General features: G+C 45.4%; 1 protein-coding gene across 3 annotated transcripts in view; it reads left to right on the top strand.

Moving 5' to 3' along the window:
• Positions 1-24,476, top strand: part of IDUA (alpha-L-iduronidase) — a 204,780-nt gene that overhangs the window by 129,403 nt on the left and 50,901 nt on the right. For all 3 annotated transcript variants that reach the window (XM_069743169.1, XM_069743173.1, XM_069743174.1), the window contains one exon: positions 1,278-1,385. In XM_069743169.1, coding sequence (XP_069599270.1) covers positions 1,278-1,385 — 108 coding nt within the window. The remainder of the gene's footprint in view (positions 1-1,277; positions 1,386-24,476) is intronic.

The following is a 24,476-nucleotide window of genomic DNA, read 5'->3' on the forward strand; positions in this document are numbered from 1 at the left end:
AAATCACCCCCCTTTCGTCCCATTCAAAGTAAAATGAAAAAAATCAAACATACACATATTTGGTATCACCGCGTTCCAAATCGCCCGATCTGTCAATATAAGAAAAAGAATAAACTCAATCACTAAACAGTGTAATGAGAAAAAAGTCAAAACGCCAGAATTATGTTTTTTGGGCACGAAAAATGGAAACGCTACTGGTATCGGAAAATGGCACAATTTTTTATTTATTTTTTTTTAAACAAACTTGGGTTTTTTTTTTCACCACTTAAAATAAAAAGCTGCTGCGCCCGGAGACTGGGGGACATGCATGTACCATGTCAGGAGCACCGGGAGCAGGTGAGTATTTCATATTTACCTTCCCTCGTTCCACTGCCGCCCCGAGCATTATATGGGGCATCTATGGGGCCATAAAGAACTGCATGGAACATTATATGGGGCATATTTGTATATGGAGCATCTATGGCGCCATAAAGAACTGCATGGAGCATCTAAGGGGCCATAAAGAACTGCATGGAGCATTATATGGGGCATATTTGTATATGGAGCATCTATGGCGCCATAAAGAACTGCATGGAGCATCTAAGGGGCCATAAAGAACTGCATGGAGCATTATATGGGGCATGTTTGTATATGGAGCATCTATGGGGCCATAATGAACTGTATGGAGCATTATATGGGGCTCCTGATTCAATATGGATATTCAAAAGCACTTAACCTACTGATGTCTCAATTAATTTTACTTTTTTTATTGCTGCATTTTCCACCCTAGGCTTATACGCGAGTCAATATGTTTTCCCAGTTTTTTGTTGCAAAATTAAGGCGGTCAGCTTATACTTGAGTGTATATAATATAATATAATATATATATAGTGTCTATGAACTTGTAATGACCTAATGACCGGGAGAATCATAACGGCAGGTCAGTTTTAGCATTTAGTGAACATGGTAAAAAAAACAAAAATCAACATAACTGTGGGATTGCACTTTTTTTTGCAATTTCACAGCACTTGGAGTTTTTTTTCCCTGTTTTCAGTACAAGATATGTTAAAACTAATGGTGTCATTCAAAAGTACAAGTCGTCCTGCAAAAAACAAGCCCTCACATGGCCATTTTGACCAAAAAATAAAAAAAGTTATGGCTCTGGGAAGAAGGGGAGCAAAAAATGAAAATGCTGAAACACAAATACCTCTGGTCGTTAAGGGTTTAAGGTGTCTGTAGGGGTTTCTCGAGTGAGCCTATGTGATAAGTCAGTGAACAAACATATATCTTTTTTTTAAGGTTTTGAATTGATGGGGAGTCCATCGGATTATTTTATTAATTTTGAAGATAAAGGACAAGTGTTTGAATGGAGACAACTCATTTTCTTAACAGCCAAACGGTACATTGGTAAGTTGCTGCTTATTTGATTGCATCTTAATTGATACATTAGTCGAATTGATTAAAAAAAAAAAAAAAGGGTAATGTGAACCTCGCCACAGTCCACAGAGTTGGAGGAACAGTTCTTACTGGTGAAGGAACAGCACCAGAGAAATAAAGTTTCCATTATGCACAGCTAAACCTCCTAAAAATGGCAGAAAGAATATTAAGACTCCCAATAACCTTTTCTGGTATACCAACTGTTTTCATCACCAAGTGACATTGAATGAGTTAAAATAAAAAAGAAGGAATAAAGAATGGCACTGAGTAACGTGCTTTACTCGCTGGTGTGATAGAGTGGTCTCTGAATCACAGGCATCAATGCAGGAACACAGTTCACCGTATTGAAGGTGCATGACATGAAATGCACAAGAGGAAATCCAATAGAAGAAAAAAAAAAAAGAAGATTTAGAGAACATTTTCATTCGGTCTCCACAGGCAAAGGCTCACCCAGATTAATAAAGCATATCCAAGAAAAACGTGACTCGAACCCCCGATGCCTGCGGTTTGCAGGCGGTTAAATTGCCACCTAGTGGAGGGGACCACAATAGAATCCTTCTAAGACAGGAGGCACTAATGCGCAAGGTCCGCTTGGATTAAATGGTTCGATTTTTCATGCTTTCTATAGAATCTGCCTGGTTCCGTCTGGTTTGTGCTGTTTAAATTCTGCAGTCAATGTAATATGTTTTTATTCTTAATATGTTTTGTCATTTCATATGAATGGTTTTTATTGAATTGTCACTTATTTTATAGCACTTTTCACTCTTATGCAAATATTGACACAGGTGCTGTTTAATGATATGCAAATATCGACATGTGCGTTGGTTTAAAGGAAAGGACATACTATTTTGTCTATCTGGACCCGTGGAAGCGTGCATAACGCGAAAGAGCCGTCGTCCTGTTTCTCTGCCTGTAACATCTGCCCTGTACCTGCTCGCTTTACCTTGTCCATGCAATTCGCTTGAAATAAAGGATTGAGGTTTTATCGCCACTGGATTTTGAAGTGTTGCTGCATCTTTTTTTTTTTTCTTCTATGAGATTGAATGAGTGGCATCCCCCTTTAAAGCTTAACTGTTGTTTTAATTTTTATTTCATAAACCAACAGTACTCATGAAAATAAGTAACTGTGTAATATATCTTATCAGAAAAATCTGCTTCTTTCTCTGTCAGAATTGCTAAGTCAAAATTCTCAATTCTGAGGTAAAATCTGTATTTAGTGAAGACAGGAGATGGCAGCTTCTACTGATACAATTCCATGTAGATGGGAGGGGCCAGAGACAAAGCTCCTCCCCCTCCTATCTACGTAGAAAGATATCCTAACGAAGGATTTAATTTGAAACGCGCGTCAGGGCCCGCACCTGCATCCCACCTACATGAGCACACAGGTAACCACCTTACCCAGCCACTCTCTACTATCTATCTACATTTGTGCTTGTCATTCCTTCACGCTTCAGCCCCATTTTTTATATGGTCCAGGGACAGTATGTCTCCATTCTATATGACTTGATTTTTCTACATACTGGTATTGTGCATCATGGAATGATTTTATACTACTTGTCTATACCGATTATGGATTTATAGCTGTATATGCTTTAATACATATCTTATTCCTTGCTATGCTCAGTATCTGTCCCAGGGCATCCTCTCTGGCTATTTTTATAATCACCTCCTTGTGTACAGGCACATCTTTTTGGTTACCTACTATCTACCATGTATCCAGCGTTCGTTGTTAATTTATTCCTCCTTATTGATTTAGAAATGTATCAGTAGAAGCTGGCATCTCCTATAGTAATGGTCTGTCTTCACTGAATACAAAAAGTTCCTATATATTAGACCTGGAAAAACTACGGCCGAGACAGCCAAAGGGCTGAAACAGTTTCCCACAGAGCGAACCATGCCCTCCACTACCCGCTGTCTATCTGCCACCCGTCGCCACCACTATCTTCATCCTCAGGATGCAGACAGAGGTGCATACATTGGTGGAGGACAGGGCCGCCGGCTCCATCTTCTACCAATCAACATATGAGACAGCAGATGCAATGCTGCTGATACTCAGTGCACAAGAGACAGGAGCAGAGCTACAGGGGAACGGGAGTGAGGTATTTGTGTATGGAATATATGTATATGGAAGCTATGTTGGGGCACACACTATATATAGCTCTATTTGAGGCTCATACTATATATGGAGGCTATGTGGGGGACTCATACTGTATATTAGAGGTGATGTAGGGGCTGATACTGTATATAGTCAGGCTACATGGGGCACATGCTGTATATAAGAGGTTATATGGGGCATATGCTCTATAGCAGAGGCTATATGGGACGCATGCTGTATATAGGAGGCTATGTGGAACTCGTACTGTATATAGCAGACTATGTGTGGATCACACTGTTTATGTGCAGGCTTTGTGGGGCTCACACTTCGTAAAGGAGTTTAGGCGGGGTCTCATATTGGATACATGGAGGCACATGCTGCATATAGGAGTTTAAATGGTGACCTCACGCTCTACATAGGAGTCTGTGGGGGCTTATACTGTATATATAGAGCTCGCACTGTATATGGGAGGCTATCTGGGGAGTTCATATTGTATCTAATGAGGCTATATCTCATGCTGCATATCAGAGGCTATGTGGGGCACGCTATATATAGGAGGCTATGTGGAGAAAATGGGCCGATGAAAAGTTTGGGCACCATTGGAGATTTGTGGGCTCAGATAACTGTGTCCAAGGTTTTAGACCTTAATTAGCCTGTTAGGGTTATGGCTTGTTCACTATCATCGTTAGGAAGAGCCAGGTGCTGCAAATTTTCAAGCTTTATAAAAACTCAGCTTCGTCTAACCTTGTGCCAAAAAACAGCAGACATGGGTTCTTCTAATGAGCTGCCTATCATTCTGGAAATTAAAATGGTGGAGGCCCACAAAGCAGGAGAAGGCTAGAAGAAGATAGCAAGCATTTTTAAGTTGCCCTTTCCTCAGTTCGAAATGTAATTAAGAAATGGCAGTTAACAGGAACAGTGGAAGTCAAGGTAAGGTTTGGAAGACAAAGCAGAACTGCTAGGATTGCTTGAGAGGCAAGTCAGAACCCATGCTTGACTGCAAAAGACCTTGAAAAAGATTTAGCAGACTCTGGAGTTGTGGTATTTTCTTCAACTGTTCAGAGACACCTGCACAAATATGGCCTTCATGGAAGAGTCATCAGAAGAAAACCTCTCCTGTGTCCTCACCATACAATTCAGCGTCAGAAGTTTGCAAAATATCGTCTAAACAAGGCTGATTCATTTTGGAAACAAGTTCTGTGGACCTTGAGCTTAAAATAAAATTATTTGGCCACAATTATCAAAGGTATATGTAGAGAAAAAAGGGCACAGAATTTCAAGAAAAGAACATCTCTCCAACCATTAAGCATTGGGGGTGGATAAATCATGCTTTGTGGTTGTGTTACAGCCAATGGCACAAAGAACATTTCAAGGCTAGAGGGAAGAATGGATTCAGTGAAATTTCAACAAATTCTTGATGCAATCATAACACTACCTGTAAAAAAGCTGAAGTTGAACAGAGGATGGCTTCTGCAAATGGATAATAATCCTTAACACACGTCAAAAAGCCTTCAAACAAGAATTGACGCTGTGATACTTTCAAAAGGGGGTGCTACTAGGTATTAACCACACTCCCTTGGAAGAAGTGTAAGTGAAATGGCGTAGCGGTATGGGGAGATGCGGCTGCCTGGGTTTCCTCAACCATTCAGGTGATGTATCCATTCTCTATATTATTGATATTATGTGTTGTCGATATGTATGCTAATTTAGCTACAATTTACTATATCATTGGTAGTTCTTTAATTACTTTGCACTTGGTTCTGTTTATTTAATGGCCATTAATACCTGCAATGAGCATGCCTGTATGGTTTGCACTATAATTAATGTAGTTATTCCTTAATATCAGCACTTTTCACTTTAGTAATCTGTGTATAGGTGATGGTTGATATTTAAGGACCACATATCCTGTAATCGCTGATTCATATCATCCTTAATACTTTTAATACATTCTGTATTGGATTCTTTGCACATAGGGCTCCCATCTTTGAGTATATCCAGGCATTCGAGACTGCGCAGATAAAGTGCATCTCCCCCATGAGGTTATCCCCACCCTGTTGATTTTTTGATTTCTGTTTTTTGTTACTGATTTTATCTTGTTGTATGTACAACTTGATAAAATAAACTGTTATTTTAATTTATCTAGAGTCTCTTCTGATTGCTTGTAGCAATAGTTCAAGCTGCTAGCAATAGTTTATGTGTCTAACCTGACTTGAAGTGTCTAGCACACTGTATGCTGATTTTGGGATATATGTGATTAACTAGGCATTAATCATGCAGGATACGCAAACTTTCCTTTTTGTAATTTTTTAAAAATATTTTTAAAAAACCGGACAATATATATTTTGCTTTGCCTAAAATACAACTTTAGGCATTTTAGAGGTCTTAACTGTTCACAATAACAGTCATTTTGACCAGGGGTGCCCAAACTTTTACATGCCACCTTATATACAGTATGAGCCACCCAATTAGCCTCGTGTGACACCAGTCACAACCCACGTCCAGGCCGTGAGTCAGCTAAGTCAGGCGTTTCATAGTCAATACCAAAAGAGCACATAGTAAACCAAGGGAAAATATGAAGGCGTAAGTCAGGTCAATTGCCAGGGTCAGAATACCAGAGAAATAGCGGATAAGCAAAGAGTCAATAACAGAACATGGTCCATTGGTCAGCATTAGAATATCAGAACTCACACCACAGGGAACAGGCGACCACACACATCTGGGCCAGACAGCTCACCTAAATAGCAGGGCAATTACCATGAACAGGGAGCAACTGTGGAAATATCTGCACCTTCCAGTCAGATAGGTCAACTGAGCTGTCAATCAAAGCACTGACAGCTCAGCACACCCCAGCACAGGATAGGATGACAGCTGTCCATCACTGAGTCCTAAACATTGAGCAGAGGAATCATGACAGTACTCCCTCCTCAAGGGGGGCCACCAAACCCCCAGGTTTCCCAGGAAACGTACAATGAAAAGCCTTCACCGAATGTGCCGTAAGCCACTGTCTTTCATCGAGTCCATATCCCATCCAGTGAACAAGATATTGGAGGCAATTTCGGAACCTCCAAGAATCCACAATCCTCTGCAACTCCAAACCTCTATCAACAGAGACTGGAGGAGGAGGGAAAGAGACAGACAACACAGAAGGAACAAACTCCTTTAACAGAGATTTGTGAAAAACATTGGGGACACGAAGGGACTGCAGAAGCTTTAATCTAAAAGCAACTGGAGTTACTACCTCCAGAATCTCGTACGGGCCAATGAATTTCAGACCCAGCTTTGCTGAAGGTACTTTTAATCTTATGTTCTTGGACGATAACCAAACTTTATCCCCAACTTTGAAAGTGGAACCCGCTGACTGTGTATAACTGAGTTTAAGCCGAGTTTTTCAGCGCATTTTTTTTGTGCTGAAAACGCCCCCTCGGCTTATACTTGAGTGAGAGTCCAGAAGATAGAGGGGGTGCGGCAGCGCAGCGGGGTCATATGAGGCAGGAGCCGGCTCATGCAACTAAAGCCTGTGCCTGTTGCTAACGAGAAATGAATATCCACTGTGCTGGCAGTGAATATTCATTTCTCTGTAATAGCACACACAGTGTCAGCCACAGTAGCCGGCTTCCTGCAGCTACTGGGCTGTCAGGTGTGCCTGCTACTTAAGAGAGATGAATATTCAGCTATCTCCACTCCCATGGCACACGTGACTGCCTGGCGGCTGACACTGTGTGCGATACTTAATAGCAATGAATACTCACTGCCCTCCATGCATATAGTTCCGGCATAGGGATTTGTGAGTATTCCGGCAGCGATCTGCTTGTAAGCGGCTCATGACGTCCCTGCCATGCGCTGCTTACAAGCATAAAGCAGATGCTGGCACCAGAACGAACAAGACACTGCGATGGAGCGTAGCAAGGTATGTATAATATTGTTTTTTTTTCATGTTTTTGATGGGGGCCATATACAAGGATGTTCATGGGGGCCAATCATACCAGGGTAGGGATGAAGAGCCATGCATACCATGGTAGGGATGAAGAGCCATGCATACCATGGTAGGGATGAAGAGCCATGCATACCATGGTAGGGATGAAGAGCCATGCATACCATGGTAGGGATGAAGAGCCATGCATACCAGGGTAGGGATGAAGAGCCATGCATACCAGGGTAGGGATGAAGAGCCATGCATACCAGGGTAGGGATGAAGAGCCATGCATACAAGTACAAGGATTGGGATGAAGAGCCATGCATACAAGGATAGGGATGAAGAGCCATGCATACAAGGATAGGGATGAAGAGCCATGCATACCAGGATAGGGATGAGGAGTCATGCATAGCAGGATAGGGATGAGTGGACAATGCAAACCCGGTGTCACGCACGTGCCCAGACTGGTTTGCGCGGGCATACGGGGGTGTGGCCCCACTGGACCACAGACCAAACTTCCCTGGAAGGGGCGTAACTAAGTAGCTTCCTAGGTGTTCGCTGGAGCCTCTGATGGTGAGGTCAGACTTGTACAATAGGAAGCTACCAGGTGCCACTCCAGGGTGATGTCTGGCTGTGGCTGCTGATCCCACTAAGGAACGGAGCGGGCACGGCTGGCACTCTGGCTGACAGGCGGGCACGGCTGGGACACAGGCAGGCAGACGGGTACAACAGAGACACTGGCGGGCAGGCGGACACGGCTGGCTCTCTGGTAGGCAGGCGGGTACGGCTGGAACATAGGAAGAACCGGTAGGTTCCGGTCTGCAGGCAGGTATGTGAAACAGGTAGGAACCTGTTCAGACAGGAGGACTAAGTAACAAGTAGAGAAAGACCGCAAGAGCGGATGCAGAGCGAAAGCACAAGAGCTAGAACCAAGAACAGAAACGCAGGAGGCTGAGTACGAGTAGAAGGTGGAGCAAAGAGAAGAGAAGGCAGAGCCAAGGGCGGAGCCGCAAGAGGCGGAGCCAAGGGCAGAGATGCTAGAGGCGGAGCCAAGAGCAGAGATGCTGGAGGCGGAGCCAAGAGCGGAGACGGAGCCAAGAGCGGAGACGCTGGAGGCGGAGCCAAGAGCGGAGACGCTGGAGGCGGAGCCAAGAGCGGAGATGCTGGAGGCGGAGCCAAGAGCAGAGACGCTGGAGGCGGAGCCAAGAGCGGAGATGCTGGAGGCGGAGCCAAGAGCGGAGACGCTGGAGGCGGAGTCAAGAGCGGAGACGCTGGAGGCGGAGCCAAGAGCGGAGACGCTGGAGGTAACGCCAAGAGCGGAGACGCTGGAGGCGGAGCCAAGAGCAGAGACTGAGCCAAGTGCAGAAACACAAGAGGCGGAGCCAGATAGAACCGCAAAGAGCGGAGCCAGATAGAACCGCAAAGAGCGGAGCCACAGAGCAAAGCCAGAGAGTGCGAAGCAAGGTCTGAGTGCAGAGCCGCAAGAGTGCGGAGTGTAAGCAGACTGAGAACACAAGGAAAGACAAAGCAGGGAAGGAAGCCACAGACAAGGAGACCGAGAAAAGACAAAGTACAGACAAGGCAATGGAACAAGACACAGGGACAAAGACACAGGGACCAGGATATTCTGCTTCCTGGAGGGCGGACTACAAGATCAAGGCAATAGCACAGAGAAAAGCCTCCAGAGGGGGAGTAACTCAGAGCAGGACCTGGCAAACTCAGAAACAAGAAACAAACTGAGCTAACACATTGCACAGGCCCAGACCACAGGGTGGAGCCGCACTATATACAGGAGGCCTCTTGATAATTGGTCAGGAACTGATTAGACAGATGCACCTGATTCCTATAAGAACCAGAGAGTTCAGGCACCGGCCTGCTTTACACATAGCCATGAAGCATGCAGAGAGCAGAGACACAGAACATGGAGCTGGAATGAAACAGAAACCACATCATGGCCTGGAGCAGTGGGTAAGATTGTGTGAGAGATGTGAGGCCATGCCGTGATGCCAGCAGAGTTGTTACAGTATCCCCCCCTTTACGGCCCCTCTTCTTCAAGCCCGCCAGAATAACTTGCAGAAGAAGGATAGGAGCACACATAGTCCAGGCCAACATGACATCTTCAGTGTAGAATTAGGCAGGCGGGTCACCAGGAATCTCATAAAACAAAGTCTCTTGGTGCTCAAGAGGGTTAGCTTCCACAATGAGCTGGACCACCTCCTTCAGGTAGACAGGTAACAGGGAATTGAATGCTGCTGTCTTAACATCTTCACCAGCCGGACACATGGAAACTGGAAGCCTTCTCATAGGATTCAACTTTTGCCCGACAGGTAGCAGAGAGGTTCTTAGATACGGAACACAAGAAAAGTCATTAGAGATGAGAGAGGAGAACAACAGCTCCACCGGGTCAGAGAAAAATTGAGGTGAACAAACTTCTGTTTTGAAATCTTCACCAGCCGGCCACAAGGACGCTGAAGGTATCCACATAGGAACCATCTTCTGCCCGTTATCCAGAAGAAATTGTCCAAACGGCGGGGATGTTCCTAGGAACAGATTACAGGAATAGTCGTGGGAGATGTGTGGAGAGATAGTCACCGCTTCCCCATCTTCAGTGAAGTTAGCACACCTTGACTCGACGACTAACTGTTTACTGGTATAGTCGCTGGAGATGTGTGGAGACATCGTCACCGTTTCCCCATCTTCAGTGACGTCAGCGCACCTTGACTCGACGACTGTTTACTGGTATAGTCATTGGAGATGTGTGGAGACCTCGTCACCGTTTCCCCATCTTCGTTGACGTCAGCACACCTTGACTCGTCGACTAGCAGACCAGCTGAAGAAGATGACACTGCTGAGTGTCTTTGATGCATGGGAACCAGACACTTCTCAAGACTGGGTAAGTTCAAACGAAGCACTTTACTGGAACTCTTGACCAGAGCGGGTGGTAGAGTCCTTGGCTCAGAATGACCCATGGGCATCACAGACAGCATACGGAAAACAAACTTTTTCGTGCATAAGGCTCCAGCTTGGAGCTGTAGTTGTCCTTGCTGGACTAGACTGCTCTTTAGCAGGGCTCGGCCATTATCAGGCAACGCCCACACCGGGTTCTGGAGCTGTAGAACGGAGACCATACACTGACTCCGAATGATAGGCAGCTTAAACACACCAAAGCTCCCAGAAGGCAGAGAAACAGTCATTAACTTTGACGGAGAGGAAGTACTCTCGCCAGGGGCAGCCTCTCCTACTGGCCCAGGGTTTTGGAGTACAGGCTTCACAGGGCAAAGACCATCTGAATGTTCTTTACAACCACAGGGATACCAAATTTCAATCTCAGCACCAGATTCAGGCTGCAGATTTGCCAGACCTCTTTTATTAGACCTCTTGGATCTTGCTCGGGTGGCCGTTTTGAGGGTTGTGGAACAGATGAGTCTTGGACGGTCATGGACGGAAGTGACGGTTTACCTACAGGTTTCTTTCGTCTGGACTGTCTCTGAGCTTGAAGGGGAAGACTTTTCAGGAGATGCAGTACTTGGCTCATCGAAGGCTTTACAGAAGGCCACCAGGAAGGCCGGCAGATTCGAGATGATGGGGTCCCCTGCTTCCCAAAGGGGGTCGCACCACATCAAAGCATCTCCTCTAAGGTAGGCCATTAAGAAACCTACTTTCAACAAGTCAGTGGGGAATTGGGGAGCATGCCACTTGAAATAACGCAAGCACCGCTCCAGGAACACACGACATTGCTTTGGGTCCCCATAGTAGCATGGAGGATCTGCTGGCTTGGATTCGTCATTAGGAGCGCAGGCTTGAAGTCGATCAAACAGCTCATTAGAGATGACAATAGGGGATGGAGCAGTGAAGGACTGGCTTTCAGACTGGGTAAACATTTTCCTCGGAGGCTAATACTGTCAAAAAGAGAGTTCATCTTGCTCCGAGAGCGAAGGCACATGGGACTCAGCGGGGACCATGGCCTGTGCAGGCTGTCACGCACGCGCCCAGACTGGTTGGCGCGGGCGTACGGGGGTGTGGCCCCACTGGACCACAGACCAAACTTCCCTGGAAGGGGCGTAACTAAGTAGCTTCCTAGGTGTTCGCTGGAGCCTCTGATGGTGAGGTCAGACTTGTACAATAGGAAGCTACCAGGTTCCACTCCAGGGTGATGTCTGGCTGTGGCTGCTGATCCCACTAAGGAACGGAGCGGGCACGGCTGGCACTCTGGCTGACAGGCGGGCACGGCTGGGATACAGGCAGGCAGACGGGTACAACAGAGACACTGGCGGGCAGGCGGACACGGCTGGCTCTCTGGTAGGCAGGCGGGTACGGCTGGAACATAGGAAGAACCGGTAGGGACCGGTCTGCAGGCAGGTATGTGAAACAGGTAGGAACCTGTTCAGACAGGAGGACTAAGTAACAGGTAGAGAAAGACCGCAAGAGTGGATGCAGAGCGAAAGCACAAGAGCTAGAACCAAGAACAGAAACGCAGGAGGCTGAGTACGAGTAGAAGGTGGAGCAAAGAGAAGGAGAAGGCAGAGCCAAGGGCGGAGCCGCAAGAGGCGGAGCCAAGGGCGGAGACGCTGGAGGCGGAGCCAAGAGCGGAGATGGAGCCAAGAGTGGAGACGCTGGAGGCGGAGCCAGGAGCGGAGACGCTGGAGGCGGAGCCAAGAGCGGAGACAAGAGCGGAGACGCTGGAGGTGGAGCCAAGAGTGGAGACGCTGGAGGTGGAGCCAAGAGCGGAGACGCTGGAGGCGGAGCCAAGAGCAGAGACGCTGGAGGCGAAGCCAAGAGCAGAGATGCTGGAGGCGGAGCCAAGAGCGGAGACGCTGGAGGCGGAGCCAAGAGTGGAGACGCTAAAGGCAGAACCAAAAGCGGAGACGCTGGAGGTAACGCCAAGAGCGGAGACGCTGGAGGCGGAGCCAAGAGCAGAGACGGAGCCAAGTGCAGAAACACAGGAGGCGGAGCCAGATAGAACCGCAAAGAGCGGAGCCACAGAGCAAAGCCAGAGAGTGCGAAGCAAGGTCTGAGTGCAGAGCCGCAAGAGTGCGGAGTGTAAGCAGACTGAGAACACAAGGAAAGACAAAGCAGGGAAGGAAGCCACAGACAAGGAGACCGAGAAAAGACAAAGTACAGACAAGGCAATGGAACAAGACACAAGGACAAAGACACAGGGACCAGGATATTCTGCTTCCTGGAGGGCGGACTACAAGATCAAGGCAATAGCACAGAGAAAAGCCTCCAGAGAGGGAGTAACTCAGAGCAGGACCTGGCAAACTCAGAAACAAGAAACAAACTGAGCTAACACATTGCACAGGCCCAGACCACAGGGTGGAGCTGCACTATATACAGCAGGCCTCTTGATAATTGGTCAGGAACTGATTAGACAGATGCACCTGATTCCTATAAGAACCAGAGAGTTCAGGCGCTGGCCCCCTATACACATAGCCATGAAGCATGCAGAGAGCAGAGACACAGAACATGGAGCTGGCATGAAACAGAAACCACATCATGGCCTGGAGCAGTGGGTAAGATTGTGTGAGAGATGTGAGGCCATGCCGTGATGCCAGCAGAGTTGTTACACCCGGCATATACTCGAGTCAATACATTTTCCCAGTTCTTTGTGGTAAAATTAGGTGCCTCGGCTTATACTCGGGTCCGCTTATACTAGAGTATATATCGGAATTTAAATTCAGGAGTAGCTGATGGGGCCCACGACTGGACCTCATGAATTTCAGTTTCCAATTCTGAGAATACCATAGAAATCACAATGCCTAGAGAAAGAATGGAGGATGGAGGTTCTGGAGGAGAAACGGAATCAAGCCTGAGTGACAAAGTGTCAGTCCTAACATTCTTAGACCTCGGTCTGAATGTGATGGAAAAATTGAATCTAGACAAAAATAAGGACCATCTGGTCTGTCTAGGGGTTAAACGTATAGCAGATGCAATATAGGCTAAATTTTTATGATCTGTCACCACAGTAACAGGATGAATAGCTCCCTCCAAAAAATGTCTCCATTCTTCAAAAGCTAACTTGACAGCGAGCAGCTTGCGATTCCCCACATCATAATTTCTTTCTGCAGATGAAAAATTTCCTGGAGAAAAATGCACATGGACGCAAGTTGGTCAGAGTTTTGGAACCTTGAGACAAAACAGCCCCTACCCCAACCTCTGAGGCGTCAACTTCTGTGATAAGTGGTTTTTGGAGATCAGGTTGAATCAAAACGGGAGCGGACATGAAGCACTTTAATTTATCAGAGGAGCCAACAGCATCCAATGACCAAACCTTAAGATCTGCTCTCTTTGGTGTGAGGTCAGCAAGGGGTTTCATGATCTGAGAAATACCCTTAATAAACTTTGTCGTAATTAGCGAATCCTAACAATTGTTGCAATGCTTTCAAATCACGAGGTCGAACCCAATCAATTATAGCCTGCACCTTCCCATGGTCCATCTTAAACCCTTCAGCTGACACAATGAACCCCAGGAATTATATTTGCTGAACAGAAAAAGTGCATTTTTCTAATTAAGCAAACAAAGAATTTTCCCTGAGTTTCTGTAAAACAAATCAAACGTGCTTGTAGTGAGAATTCAGATCAGGAGAAACAATTAGAATGTCATCCAGGTATACCACAATAAACCTTCCAAAAATATCAGAGAAAATCTAATTTATAAAGTTCTTAAAGACTGCAGGTGCATTGCTCAACCCAAAAGGCATGACAATATTTTCAAATAAACCCTCCGACGTTAAAAACGCCGTTTTCCACTCATGACCCTCCCAGATACGCATCAGATTATATGCCCATCTAAGGTCAAGCTTAGAAAACCATTTACTATCATAAGCTGATTATATAGGTTGGTGATAAGTGGAAGCTGGTAAGTATTCTTAACTGCAATTTTGTTTAGTTCACAAAAATCGAAGCAAGGATGGAGGCCACCATCTTTCTTTTTCACAAAAAAGAACTCTGCAGCTATAGGCAAGGAGGAAGGATGAATATGACCATTCCATAAACTTTAATTTACATATTCTTTCATAGTGGTTTGTTCAGATCCTGACAAATTATACAGGTGAGCTTTAGGCAATTTGGCATTAGGAGAAAGATTTATAGCACAATCATAAGGACGATGGGGAGGTAGTATCTCGGCCTCTTTCTCCAAGAACACATCTCCAAAGTCTTTCAGGTAAGCCAACAGACCCTCCAGTGCAGAGCTTAGATATTTGTTATGACAGTAGGAACTCCATTTAACAATATCCTTCCGACACCAATCAATAACAGGATTATGGATATGGAGCCATGGAAATCTCAACACCAATCCAGCAGGTAAATTATCCAACACATAGCATGAGATGGACTCAGAGTGAAGAGTTTCCACCGTTGCCAGCTGGACAAAGTTCTGAAGTAACGGTGTTCTGTCAATGGTGACTATTTAAATGGGTCTATTCAATCTGTGTCCCTAATCTTAATGTAGGAACCAGTCCAGAATCAATGAAATTGGCGGCAGATCCACAGTCAATGAAAGCAAGAGCAGATAACCACAGGCTCTGAAAACAAAGCTCCACGTTCAGCAATACTTTATCTGAGGAGTAAAAGGGTACCTGGAAGTCTGGGTGACCTCATCGAACATCACCCAGACTTAGACGTTTCCCGATGGCTTGCTTGCTTGAGGGCGTATGGAGCAGTCTTTGAGAAAATTTCCAGCACGACCACAATAAAGGCAAAGTCCAAGATCACACCAACACCTCCTCTCCACAACCCGCGAGAGGGCTGCTCCAATCTCCATTGGTTCTGTCTCTGGCAAGTGAACAGATTTGGGCAGGAAGACTGACCCCCCTGTCGCTTACCACATCGGTCATGAATTCTGCGATCCATTCGAATGGCCTTTTTCATGGCTTCCCCCAGGGGAACAAGGTGGAGTATGCAAAGCCAGAAAATCCTTTAGAGTATCAGAAAGGCCACAGTGAAACTGACACCTGAGAGCTGCATCGTTCCACAAAAACCTCAAGAGAGCCATTGCCAGAACTCAGCACTATAGTCCACTGCGGTGCAGCCCCCCGGCTTCAGGTTCATGTTCTTACCTTCTGCAACCTGGGCCCTGTCAGGTTCGTCATAGATCAACCCTAAGGCATCAAAAAAGGCATCAACGGAAGACCGTTCTGGGACTAGTGGGGACAAACAGAATGCCCAAGTCTGAGGACCCCTACGCAATAAAGGCATGACTATTCCCACCCGCTGGGACTCATACCCTGAAGACCGGGATCGTAAGGTAAAAAATAGATTGCAGCTCTCCCTAATCACCCTAAACTGATCCTTCTCCCCTGAAAATTTGTCAAGAAGTGCCACTACAGGTTCAGGAAAGACCAACTGCACATCAGAAGGTACAGTAGTCATTGCTACAGTCGATGGTGGAGAGCTTTGGGAATCATCCATAGTTCTAGAAAACTGGCCCTGCAGCTGGGGCTGCGGATATTCTAGTTTTTGGTGTTCCCTTGCCAGATCCTGAACCATCTGGGTCAGATTCGCCACCTGATCACAGAGTGCACAAATGGGATCCATTGGTGAAGAGAAAAAAAAAAGTACTTTTGTGGCCAGTCAAAATGTGATGCTAGTCAGCGAAGTCAGACGTTCTGGGGTCAATACCAAAAGAGCACGTAGTAAACCAAGGGAAAATACGAAGTCGTAAGTCAGTTCACATGCCAGGGTCAGAATTCCAGAGAAATAGCAGATAAGCCAAGAGGCAATAACAAATGAGTAGTCAGAACACGGTCCGAAGGTCAGCAGCAGAATATCAGAACTTACAGCACAGGGAACAGGCGACCACACACCAGAGAACACAAGCTTTGAACAACCTTAGCTGGCAGTGATCTGGGCTAGACAGCTCACCTAAATAGCAGGGCAATTACCAAGGAGAGAGAGCACCTGTGGAAATTTCTGCACCTCCCAGTCAGATAGGTCAACCGAGCTGTCAATCAAAGCACTGACAGCTCAGCACGCCCCAACACAGGATAGGATGACAGAACTGTCCATCACTGAATCCAAGACACTCCGAGCAGAGGAATCGTGACACCTCCAATACACAGTATGAGCCCCCTACATAGCCTCCAATATACAGTATGAGCCCACCATGTAGCCTCCAATATACAGTATGAGCCCCCATATATACAGTGTGTTCCCCTATAGCCTCCATATATACAGTGTAAGCCCCAAATAGTCTCCTTTATACAATGTGAGCCCCACATAGCTTCCTATATACAGCGTGTGCCCCACATAGCCCCTGATATAAAGCATATCTCCTACATTGCCTCACTATATACACTATGAGCCCCACATAGCCTCCAATATACATTATGTGACACCCACAGAGCCTCCATTATATAGTATCCATAGTATCCACACTAAACACACACTGCTCTACATGCAGATGTACACAGATTTATTTAAAGCAATCTTCATAGGAGCTTCTTTAATCAATGCATTGTGGAAGTAGAAAATGCATCAAACACAACAACTTGGCATTGGCGCATTGGCATTTTGTAAGCCTTAGAGAATTATCAATAAAAATGTTTTTCAGACTTTAAAGCCTGGCAACAGCTGACCTCTTGTGTTCTGCCATGGTGCTTGGCGTGTCTTTGCCCAAGGCTGAATGTCAATGACACCTGGGCAATAAGCGTACTCTTATTCCTTGGTCAAAACAAGCAGTTTTCCCATGGTGACACTACCAAATCTAGTTGAAAACAGCCTTTGTTGTCCAAACAGTTGCTTCCACTGTCTTCTGCTCCATGGAGGTGGAATTATTGTGACAGAATATACTGGCAGTTATTTGTATGGTGTGTATAGTGAAAATACATTGTCACTATGGTCCAGTATTGTCTATGCATACACAATATGTTTATACTAGCTATATGTGTTAACATTGGAAATAAAATAAAGATTATTTATAGGGCTCTATTCATATTTGCACTTGGTAGTTCATGATATTCCTGTAGTAATAACAGAGACTGGAACAGTACATGATAAACTTTGCCTCTGAAAGAGTAGCCATTGTTTTAATTTATATTTCTTAAACTAATTCATTCTCATAATTCTCATTTAATGGGTAAAATCTGTATTCAGTGAATACAGATTTCCCCATTACTAAGATAAGAAAAGACAGTTGGTGCTCATAAAGTTCTATGCAATGGGAGATGAGAAATTATGCAGGAGCAAGATACAGATACAGCAATTCTGCTGCAAGTTCTCCTGAAACCACTGTTACAGTTCTGCATAGATGTTTATGAGCACCAACCGTCATTTCCTATCTCCGTAATTGGAAAGTCTGTATTCGCTGAATGAAGATGTAGAGAATTTTGAGAATGAATGACCAGTTTAGGATGAGAAAGAAGCAGATTTCTCTGCTAAGATATACTACAAAGTTTTTTTTAAATATTCTCTAGTGATGATCGAGCGCCAAAATGCTCGAGTGCTCGGTACTTGAATTGAGCAGGTTGGATGCTCAGATGCGCCAGTTCTGGGCCAGCCTGATAATATAAGCCCACAGCTGTCTGCTTTACCTTGGCTGGTTATTAAAAAAAATAGGGGGGACTCCATGTCATTTTTAAAAAATTATTTATTTATTAACCAGGCTAAAAACAACTTCATAAACACAATTACAATGCATGTGCTTTTTTAACTGCAGATTTACCGCATCTAATGCAAGTCACACGCAGCCTAACAGCCGCAAAACATATGGGACTGGCGCTCTAGCATCTGTGATACTCGATGAGTAATGAGCGTACCTGAGCACCCGATCAATTATCAAGCAGTGGCGAGCAGTCTCGCTCATCACTAATTTTCACATGTATTATTGATTTATGGGAAGAAAAAATGGAAACGGCGTGTGCACACGTTCAGGATTTCTCGCAGAAAATTCCTGAGAAAAACCTGAAATTTTCTGCAAGAAATCCGCAAGAAATCTGCATGCGTTTTTGCCGCGTTTTTTGCGCTTTTTTGATGCGTTTTTTTCCAGACATTTCCCAATGCATTTTGTAGTGGGAAATCTGCAAAAAAAATGCTAAATTAATGAACATGCTGCGTTTTTTACCGCAATGCATTTTTTTGGCGGAAAAAAACGTATCATGTGCACAAAACATGCGGAATTCATTCTAAATGATGGGATGCTTATTGTATGCGTTTTTTTGTGGTTTTATAGCGTTTTTATTGGGAAAAAACGTGAAAAAACAGCTACGTGTGCACACAGCCTAAGTCTTGAGCGCTGCGGAATATATTGGCACTATATAAATAAAATTATTATTATTATTAAGTCTTTGCTATGGTACCTGGACACTATGCTCTATCTTCATGTCCATTTTAGGTAATCATTTTGCTGCTATATATCAGCATATTTTTTTTTGTCTGTATTGATAAACATTATCCACTTCATTTTTCTGTCCAGTCATTTTTTTTTAAATTTTATATTGGGAGTAAATTGCAGCACTTTTTACATGTGTGCTCCCTTTGCCTAAAGTGCAATGTGAACTGCGCCTAGAGCCTTAGGTTAGTTACACATGAAATAGAGCTTCCTTTAAGAAGCACCTTTTTTTCATAATATCAGTTAATAGCATGGATGCAGACACGCATAGCTGTCACTGTGCAGTAGAGCTTTGGACATCCAGGCCAAAGTACTGTCTCAAATGGGCACACTTTTCCCATTTTTATATTTGCTCTGCTACTGCAGGTAAAACTGCTATGTAGTTATTGCTATTTATTAACAACTAGATTGTGGCCCGATTCTAATGCATCGGGTATTCTAGAATATGCATGTCCCCGTAGTATATGGACAATGATGATTCCAGAATTCGCGGCAGACTGTGCCCGTCGCTGATTGGTCGAGGCAACCTTTATGACATCATCGTCGCCATGGCAACCACTATGACATCTACGTCGATACTGTGCCCGTCGCTGAATCAGAAACGTGAGATGTCTACGTCCTTTATGACATCATCGTCGCTGTGCCCGTTGCTGATTGGTCGAGGCCTGGCGGCCTCGACCAATCAGAGACGCGGGATTTCTACGTCGATGCTGTGCCGGTCTCTGATTGGTCGAGGCCTGGCGGCCTCGACCATTCAGAGAGGCGGGATTTCCAGGACAGACAGACAGACAGACAGACAGACAGACGGAAAAACCCTTAGACAATTATATATATATATATAGATCTTTTTAAAAAATGTATTGATTGGTGATAAACCAAATCTCAGTGCGATCTTCAGATACATCATTACTGCACCTTGGCGGGACAGGGGTGTTTCCACCCAAAATACACACCAACCAATTTTTGCTTCCAAATATCGTCCTCTGAGAGCTGGAACCGTGAAGGTACAGTCTGCAGTATTAGGCTGGGGGAATACAGCAACATACCATCCGAAAACAGCTCTGCGACTTGCTACTTTAGTGCTGTGGTCTGGCTGGAAATAAAACAGACATGTCACGTGCGTATCGGAGTAGTATGTAAAGCGCATTGACGCTTAGCAAGTGAGATTCATTCAATTTGCAACCATCGACAAAGAATTCAACATAGGCTAGGTTCACATTGCGTTAATAGCAGCCGTTCAACACATGCGTTAAATGGGCTGCGTTAACGCAAGTGCCGACATGCTAGCGCAGATAGAGCTAGCAGATGCTCTATCTGCGCTAGCGGTGACGGACCAGGAAACACTGCAGCCCGCGTCCGTCACTCAATGACGGCACATCGCTAGCGCACACCCATTATGGGCGTACACTAGCGATGCGCCTGAAATAGAGATTAATGGCAGCGTTAACAGACTGCGTTACACCCCGTTATCCCGCAATGTAACGCAGTCCGTCTAATGGACTGCTTGGACGTTAAGTGAACCCAGCCTCATTTGGAATTATTTGTGACTCGGTTGTGGTCAGTCACAGAGCGCAACGCAATAACATAGGAAATCGGTAGATACGATGTCGCAATATGACTCATGTTGGCATGTAGCCCAAGCCTTATTGCAGTGAGCACCTCCACTAATAGGAGAGCATTTTGTAAGCCTTAGAAAATTATCAGATGGGCTTTAAAGGGGTTGTTCATTACTTGGACAACCCCTTCTCAAGCACTATGTTCCCCTTATAAAGTTATAAAACCTATACTCACCTCCAATGCCAGCTGTTATGTTTGCTAATGACAGGTGTTATGTAGGCAATCCAGAAACACAGTGTGCTTAGCGATCAGAGCGCACACAGTGATCTGACAAATACCCAAAAATACAAGAACGAGCTCTGAGACGTGGAAACTCTGTAGACTGCACACCTGATCCTATCCTAAACACAACTAAAAGCGGCTGTGGATTGCGCCTAACAACTACCTAGGCAACTCGGCACAGCCTAAGAAACTAGCTAGCCTGAAGATAGAAAAATAGGCCTGACTTGCCCCAGAGAAATTCCCCAAAGGAAAAGGCAGCCCCCCACATATAATGACTGTGAGTAAGATGAAAAGACAAAACGTAGGGATGAAATAGATTCAGCAAAGTGGGGCCCGATATTCTAGGACAGAGCGAGGACAGTAAAGCGAACTTTGCAGTCTACAAAAAACCCTAAAGCAAAACCACGCAAAGGGGGCAAAAAAACCCCCACCGTGCCGAACTAACGGCACGGCGGTACACCCTTTGCATCTCAGAGCTTCCAGCAAAACAAAAGACAAGCTGGACAGAAAAAAAGCAACAAAAAAAAAGCAAAAAGCACTTAGCTATACAGAGCAGCAGGTCACAGGAACAATCAGGAGAAGCTCAGATCCAACACTGAAACATTGACAAGGAGCAAGGATAGCAGCATCAGGCGGAGTTAAGTAATGAAGCAGTTAACGAGCTCACCAGAACACCTGAGGGAGGAAGCTCAGAAGCTGCAGTACCACTTGTGACCACAGGAGTGAATTCAGCCACAGAATTCACAACAGTACCCCCCCCTTGAGGAGGGGTCACCGAACCCTCACCAGAGCCCCCAGGCCGACCAGGATGAGCCGCATGAAAGGCACGAACAAGATCGGAAGCATGAACATCAGAGGCAAAAACCCAGGAATTATCTTCCTGAGCATAACCCTTCCATTTAACCAGATACTGGAGTTTCCGTCTAGAAACACGAGAATCCAAAATCTTCTCCACAATATACTCCAATTCCCCCTCCACCAAAACCGGGGCAGGAGGCTCAACAGATGGAACCATAGGTGCCACGTATCTCCGCAACAACGACCTATGGAATACATTATGTATGGAAAAGGAGTCTGGGAGGGTCAAACGAAAAGACACAGGATTGAGAACCTCAGAAATCCTATACGGACCAATAAAACGAGGTTTAAATTTAGGAGAGGAAACCTTCATAGGAATATGACGAGAAGATAACCAAACCAGATCCCCAACACGAAGTCGGGGACCCACACGGCGTCTGCGATTAGCGAAAAGTTGAGCTTTCTCCTGGGACAAGATCAAATTGTCCACTACCTGAGTCCAGATCTGCTGCAACCTATCCACCACAGAATCCACACCAGGACAGTCCGAAGACTCAACCTGTCCTGAAGAGAAACGAGGATGGAACCCAGAATTGCAAAAAAATGGAGAAACCAAGGTAGCCGAGCTGGCCCGATTATTAAGGGCGAACTCAGCCAACGGCTAAAAGGACACCCAATCATCCTGGTCTGCAGAAACAAAACATCTCAGATATGTTTCCAAGGTCTGATTGGTTCGTTCGGTCTGGCCATTAGTCTGAGGATGGAAAGCCGAGGAAAAGGATAGGTCAATGCCCATCCTACCACAAAAGGCTTGCCAAAACCTTGAAACAAACTGGGAACCTCTGTCAGAAACAATATTCTCAGGAATGCCATGCAACCGAACCACATGCTGAAAGAACAAAGGTACCAAATCAGAGGAGGAAGGCAATTTAGCCAAGGGCACCAGATGGACCATTTTAGAAAAGCGATCACAGACCACCCAAATGACTGACATCTTTTGAGAAACGGGAAGGTCAGAAATGAAATCCATCGAAATATGTGTCCAAGGCCTCTTTGGGACCGGCAAGGGCAAAAGCAACCCACTGGCACGAGAACAGCAGGGCTTAGCCCTAGCACAAATCCCACAGGACTGCACAAAAGTACGTACATCCCGTGACAGAGATGGCCACCAGAAGGATCTAGCCACTAACTCTCTGGTACCAAAGATTCCAGGATGACCAGCCAACACCGAACAATGAAGTTCAGAGATAAGTTTATTAGTCCACCTATCAGGGACGAACAGTTTCTCTGCTGGACAACGATCAGGTTTATTCACCTGAAATTTTTGCAGCACCCGCCGCAAATCAGGGGAGATGGCAGACACAATGACTCCTTCCTTGAGGATACCCGCTGGCTCAGATAAACCCGGAGAGTCTGGCACAAAACTCCTAGACAGAGCATCCGCCTTCACATTTTTAGAGCCCGGAAGGTACAAAATCACAAAGTCGAAGCGGGCAAAAAATAACGACCAACGGGCCTGTCTAGGATTCAAGCGCTTGGCAGACTCGAGATAAGTCAAGTTCTTATGATCAGTCAATACCACCACGCGATGCTTAGCTCCTTCAAGCCAATGACGCCACTCCTCGAATGCCCACTTCATGGCCAGCAACTCTCGATTGCCCACATCATAATTACGCTCAGCGGGCGAAAACTTCCTGGAAAAGAAAGCACATGGTTTCATCACTGAGCAATCAGAACCTCTCTGTGACAAAACCGCCCCTGCTCCAATCTCAGAAGCATCAACCTCGACCTGGAACGGAAGAGAAACATCTGGCTGACACAACACAGGGGCAGAACAAAAACGACGCTTCAACTCCTGAAAAGCTTCCACAGCAGCAGAAGACCAATTAACCAAATCAGCACCCTTCTTGGTCAAATCGGTCAATGGTTTGGCAATGCTAGAAAAATTACAGATGAAGCGACGATAAAAATTAGCAAAGCCCAGGAACTTTTGCAGACTTTTCAGAGATGTCGGCTGAATCCAATCCTGGATGGCTTGGACCTTAACTGGATCCATCTCGATAGTAGAAGGGGTAAAGATGAACCCCAAAAATGAAACTTTCTGCACACCGAAGAGACACTTTGATCCCTTCACAAACAAAGAGTTAGCACGCAGGACCTGAAAAACCATTCTGACCTGCTTCACATGAGACTCCCAATCATCTGAGAAGATCAAAATGTCATCCAAGTAAACAATCAGGAATTTGTCCAGATACTCACGGAAGATGTCATGCATAAAAGACTGAAACACAGATGGAGCATTGGCAAGTCCGAACGGCATCACTAGATACTCAAAATGACCCTCGGGCGTATTGAATGCAGTTTTCCATTCATCTCCTTGCCTGATTCTCACCAGATTATACGCACCACGAAGATCTATCTTAGTGAACCAACTAGCCCCCTTAATCCGAGCAAACAAGTCAGATAACAATGGCAAGGGATACTGAAATTTAACAGTGATCTTATTAAGAAGGCGGTAATCAATACACGGCCTCAGCGAACCATCCTTCTTGGCTACAAAGAAGAACCCTGCTCCCAGTGGTGATGACGATGGGCGAATATGTCCCTTCTCCAGGGATTCCTTCACATAACTGCGCATAGCGGCGTGTTCGGGCACGGATAAATTAAATAATCGACCTTTAGGGAATTTACTACCAGGAATCAAATTGATAGCACAATCACAATCCCTATGCGGAGGTAGAGCATCGGACTTGGGCTCTTCAAATACATCCTGATAATCAGACAAGAACTCTGGGACCTCAGAAGGGGTGGATGACGAAATCGACAAAAATGGAACATCACCATGTACCCCCTGACAACCCCAGCTGGATACCGACATGGAATTCCAATCCAATACTGGATTATGGGTTTGTAGCCATGGCAACCCCAACACGACCACATCATGCAGATTATGCAACACCAGAAAGCGAATAACTTCCTGATGTGCAGGAGCCATGCACATGGTCAGCTGGGCCCAGTATTGAGGTTTATTCTTGGCCAAAGGTGTAGCATCAATTCCTCTCAATGGAATAGGACACCGCAAAGGCT

Source organism: Ranitomeya imitator, chromosome 1 (genome assembly GCF_032444005.1).
Source record: "Ranitomeya imitator isolate aRanImi1 chromosome 1, aRanImi1.pri, whole genome shotgun sequence".
Lineage (NCBI taxonomy): Eukaryota > Metazoa > Chordata > Amphibia > Anura > Dendrobatidae > Ranitomeya > Ranitomeya imitator.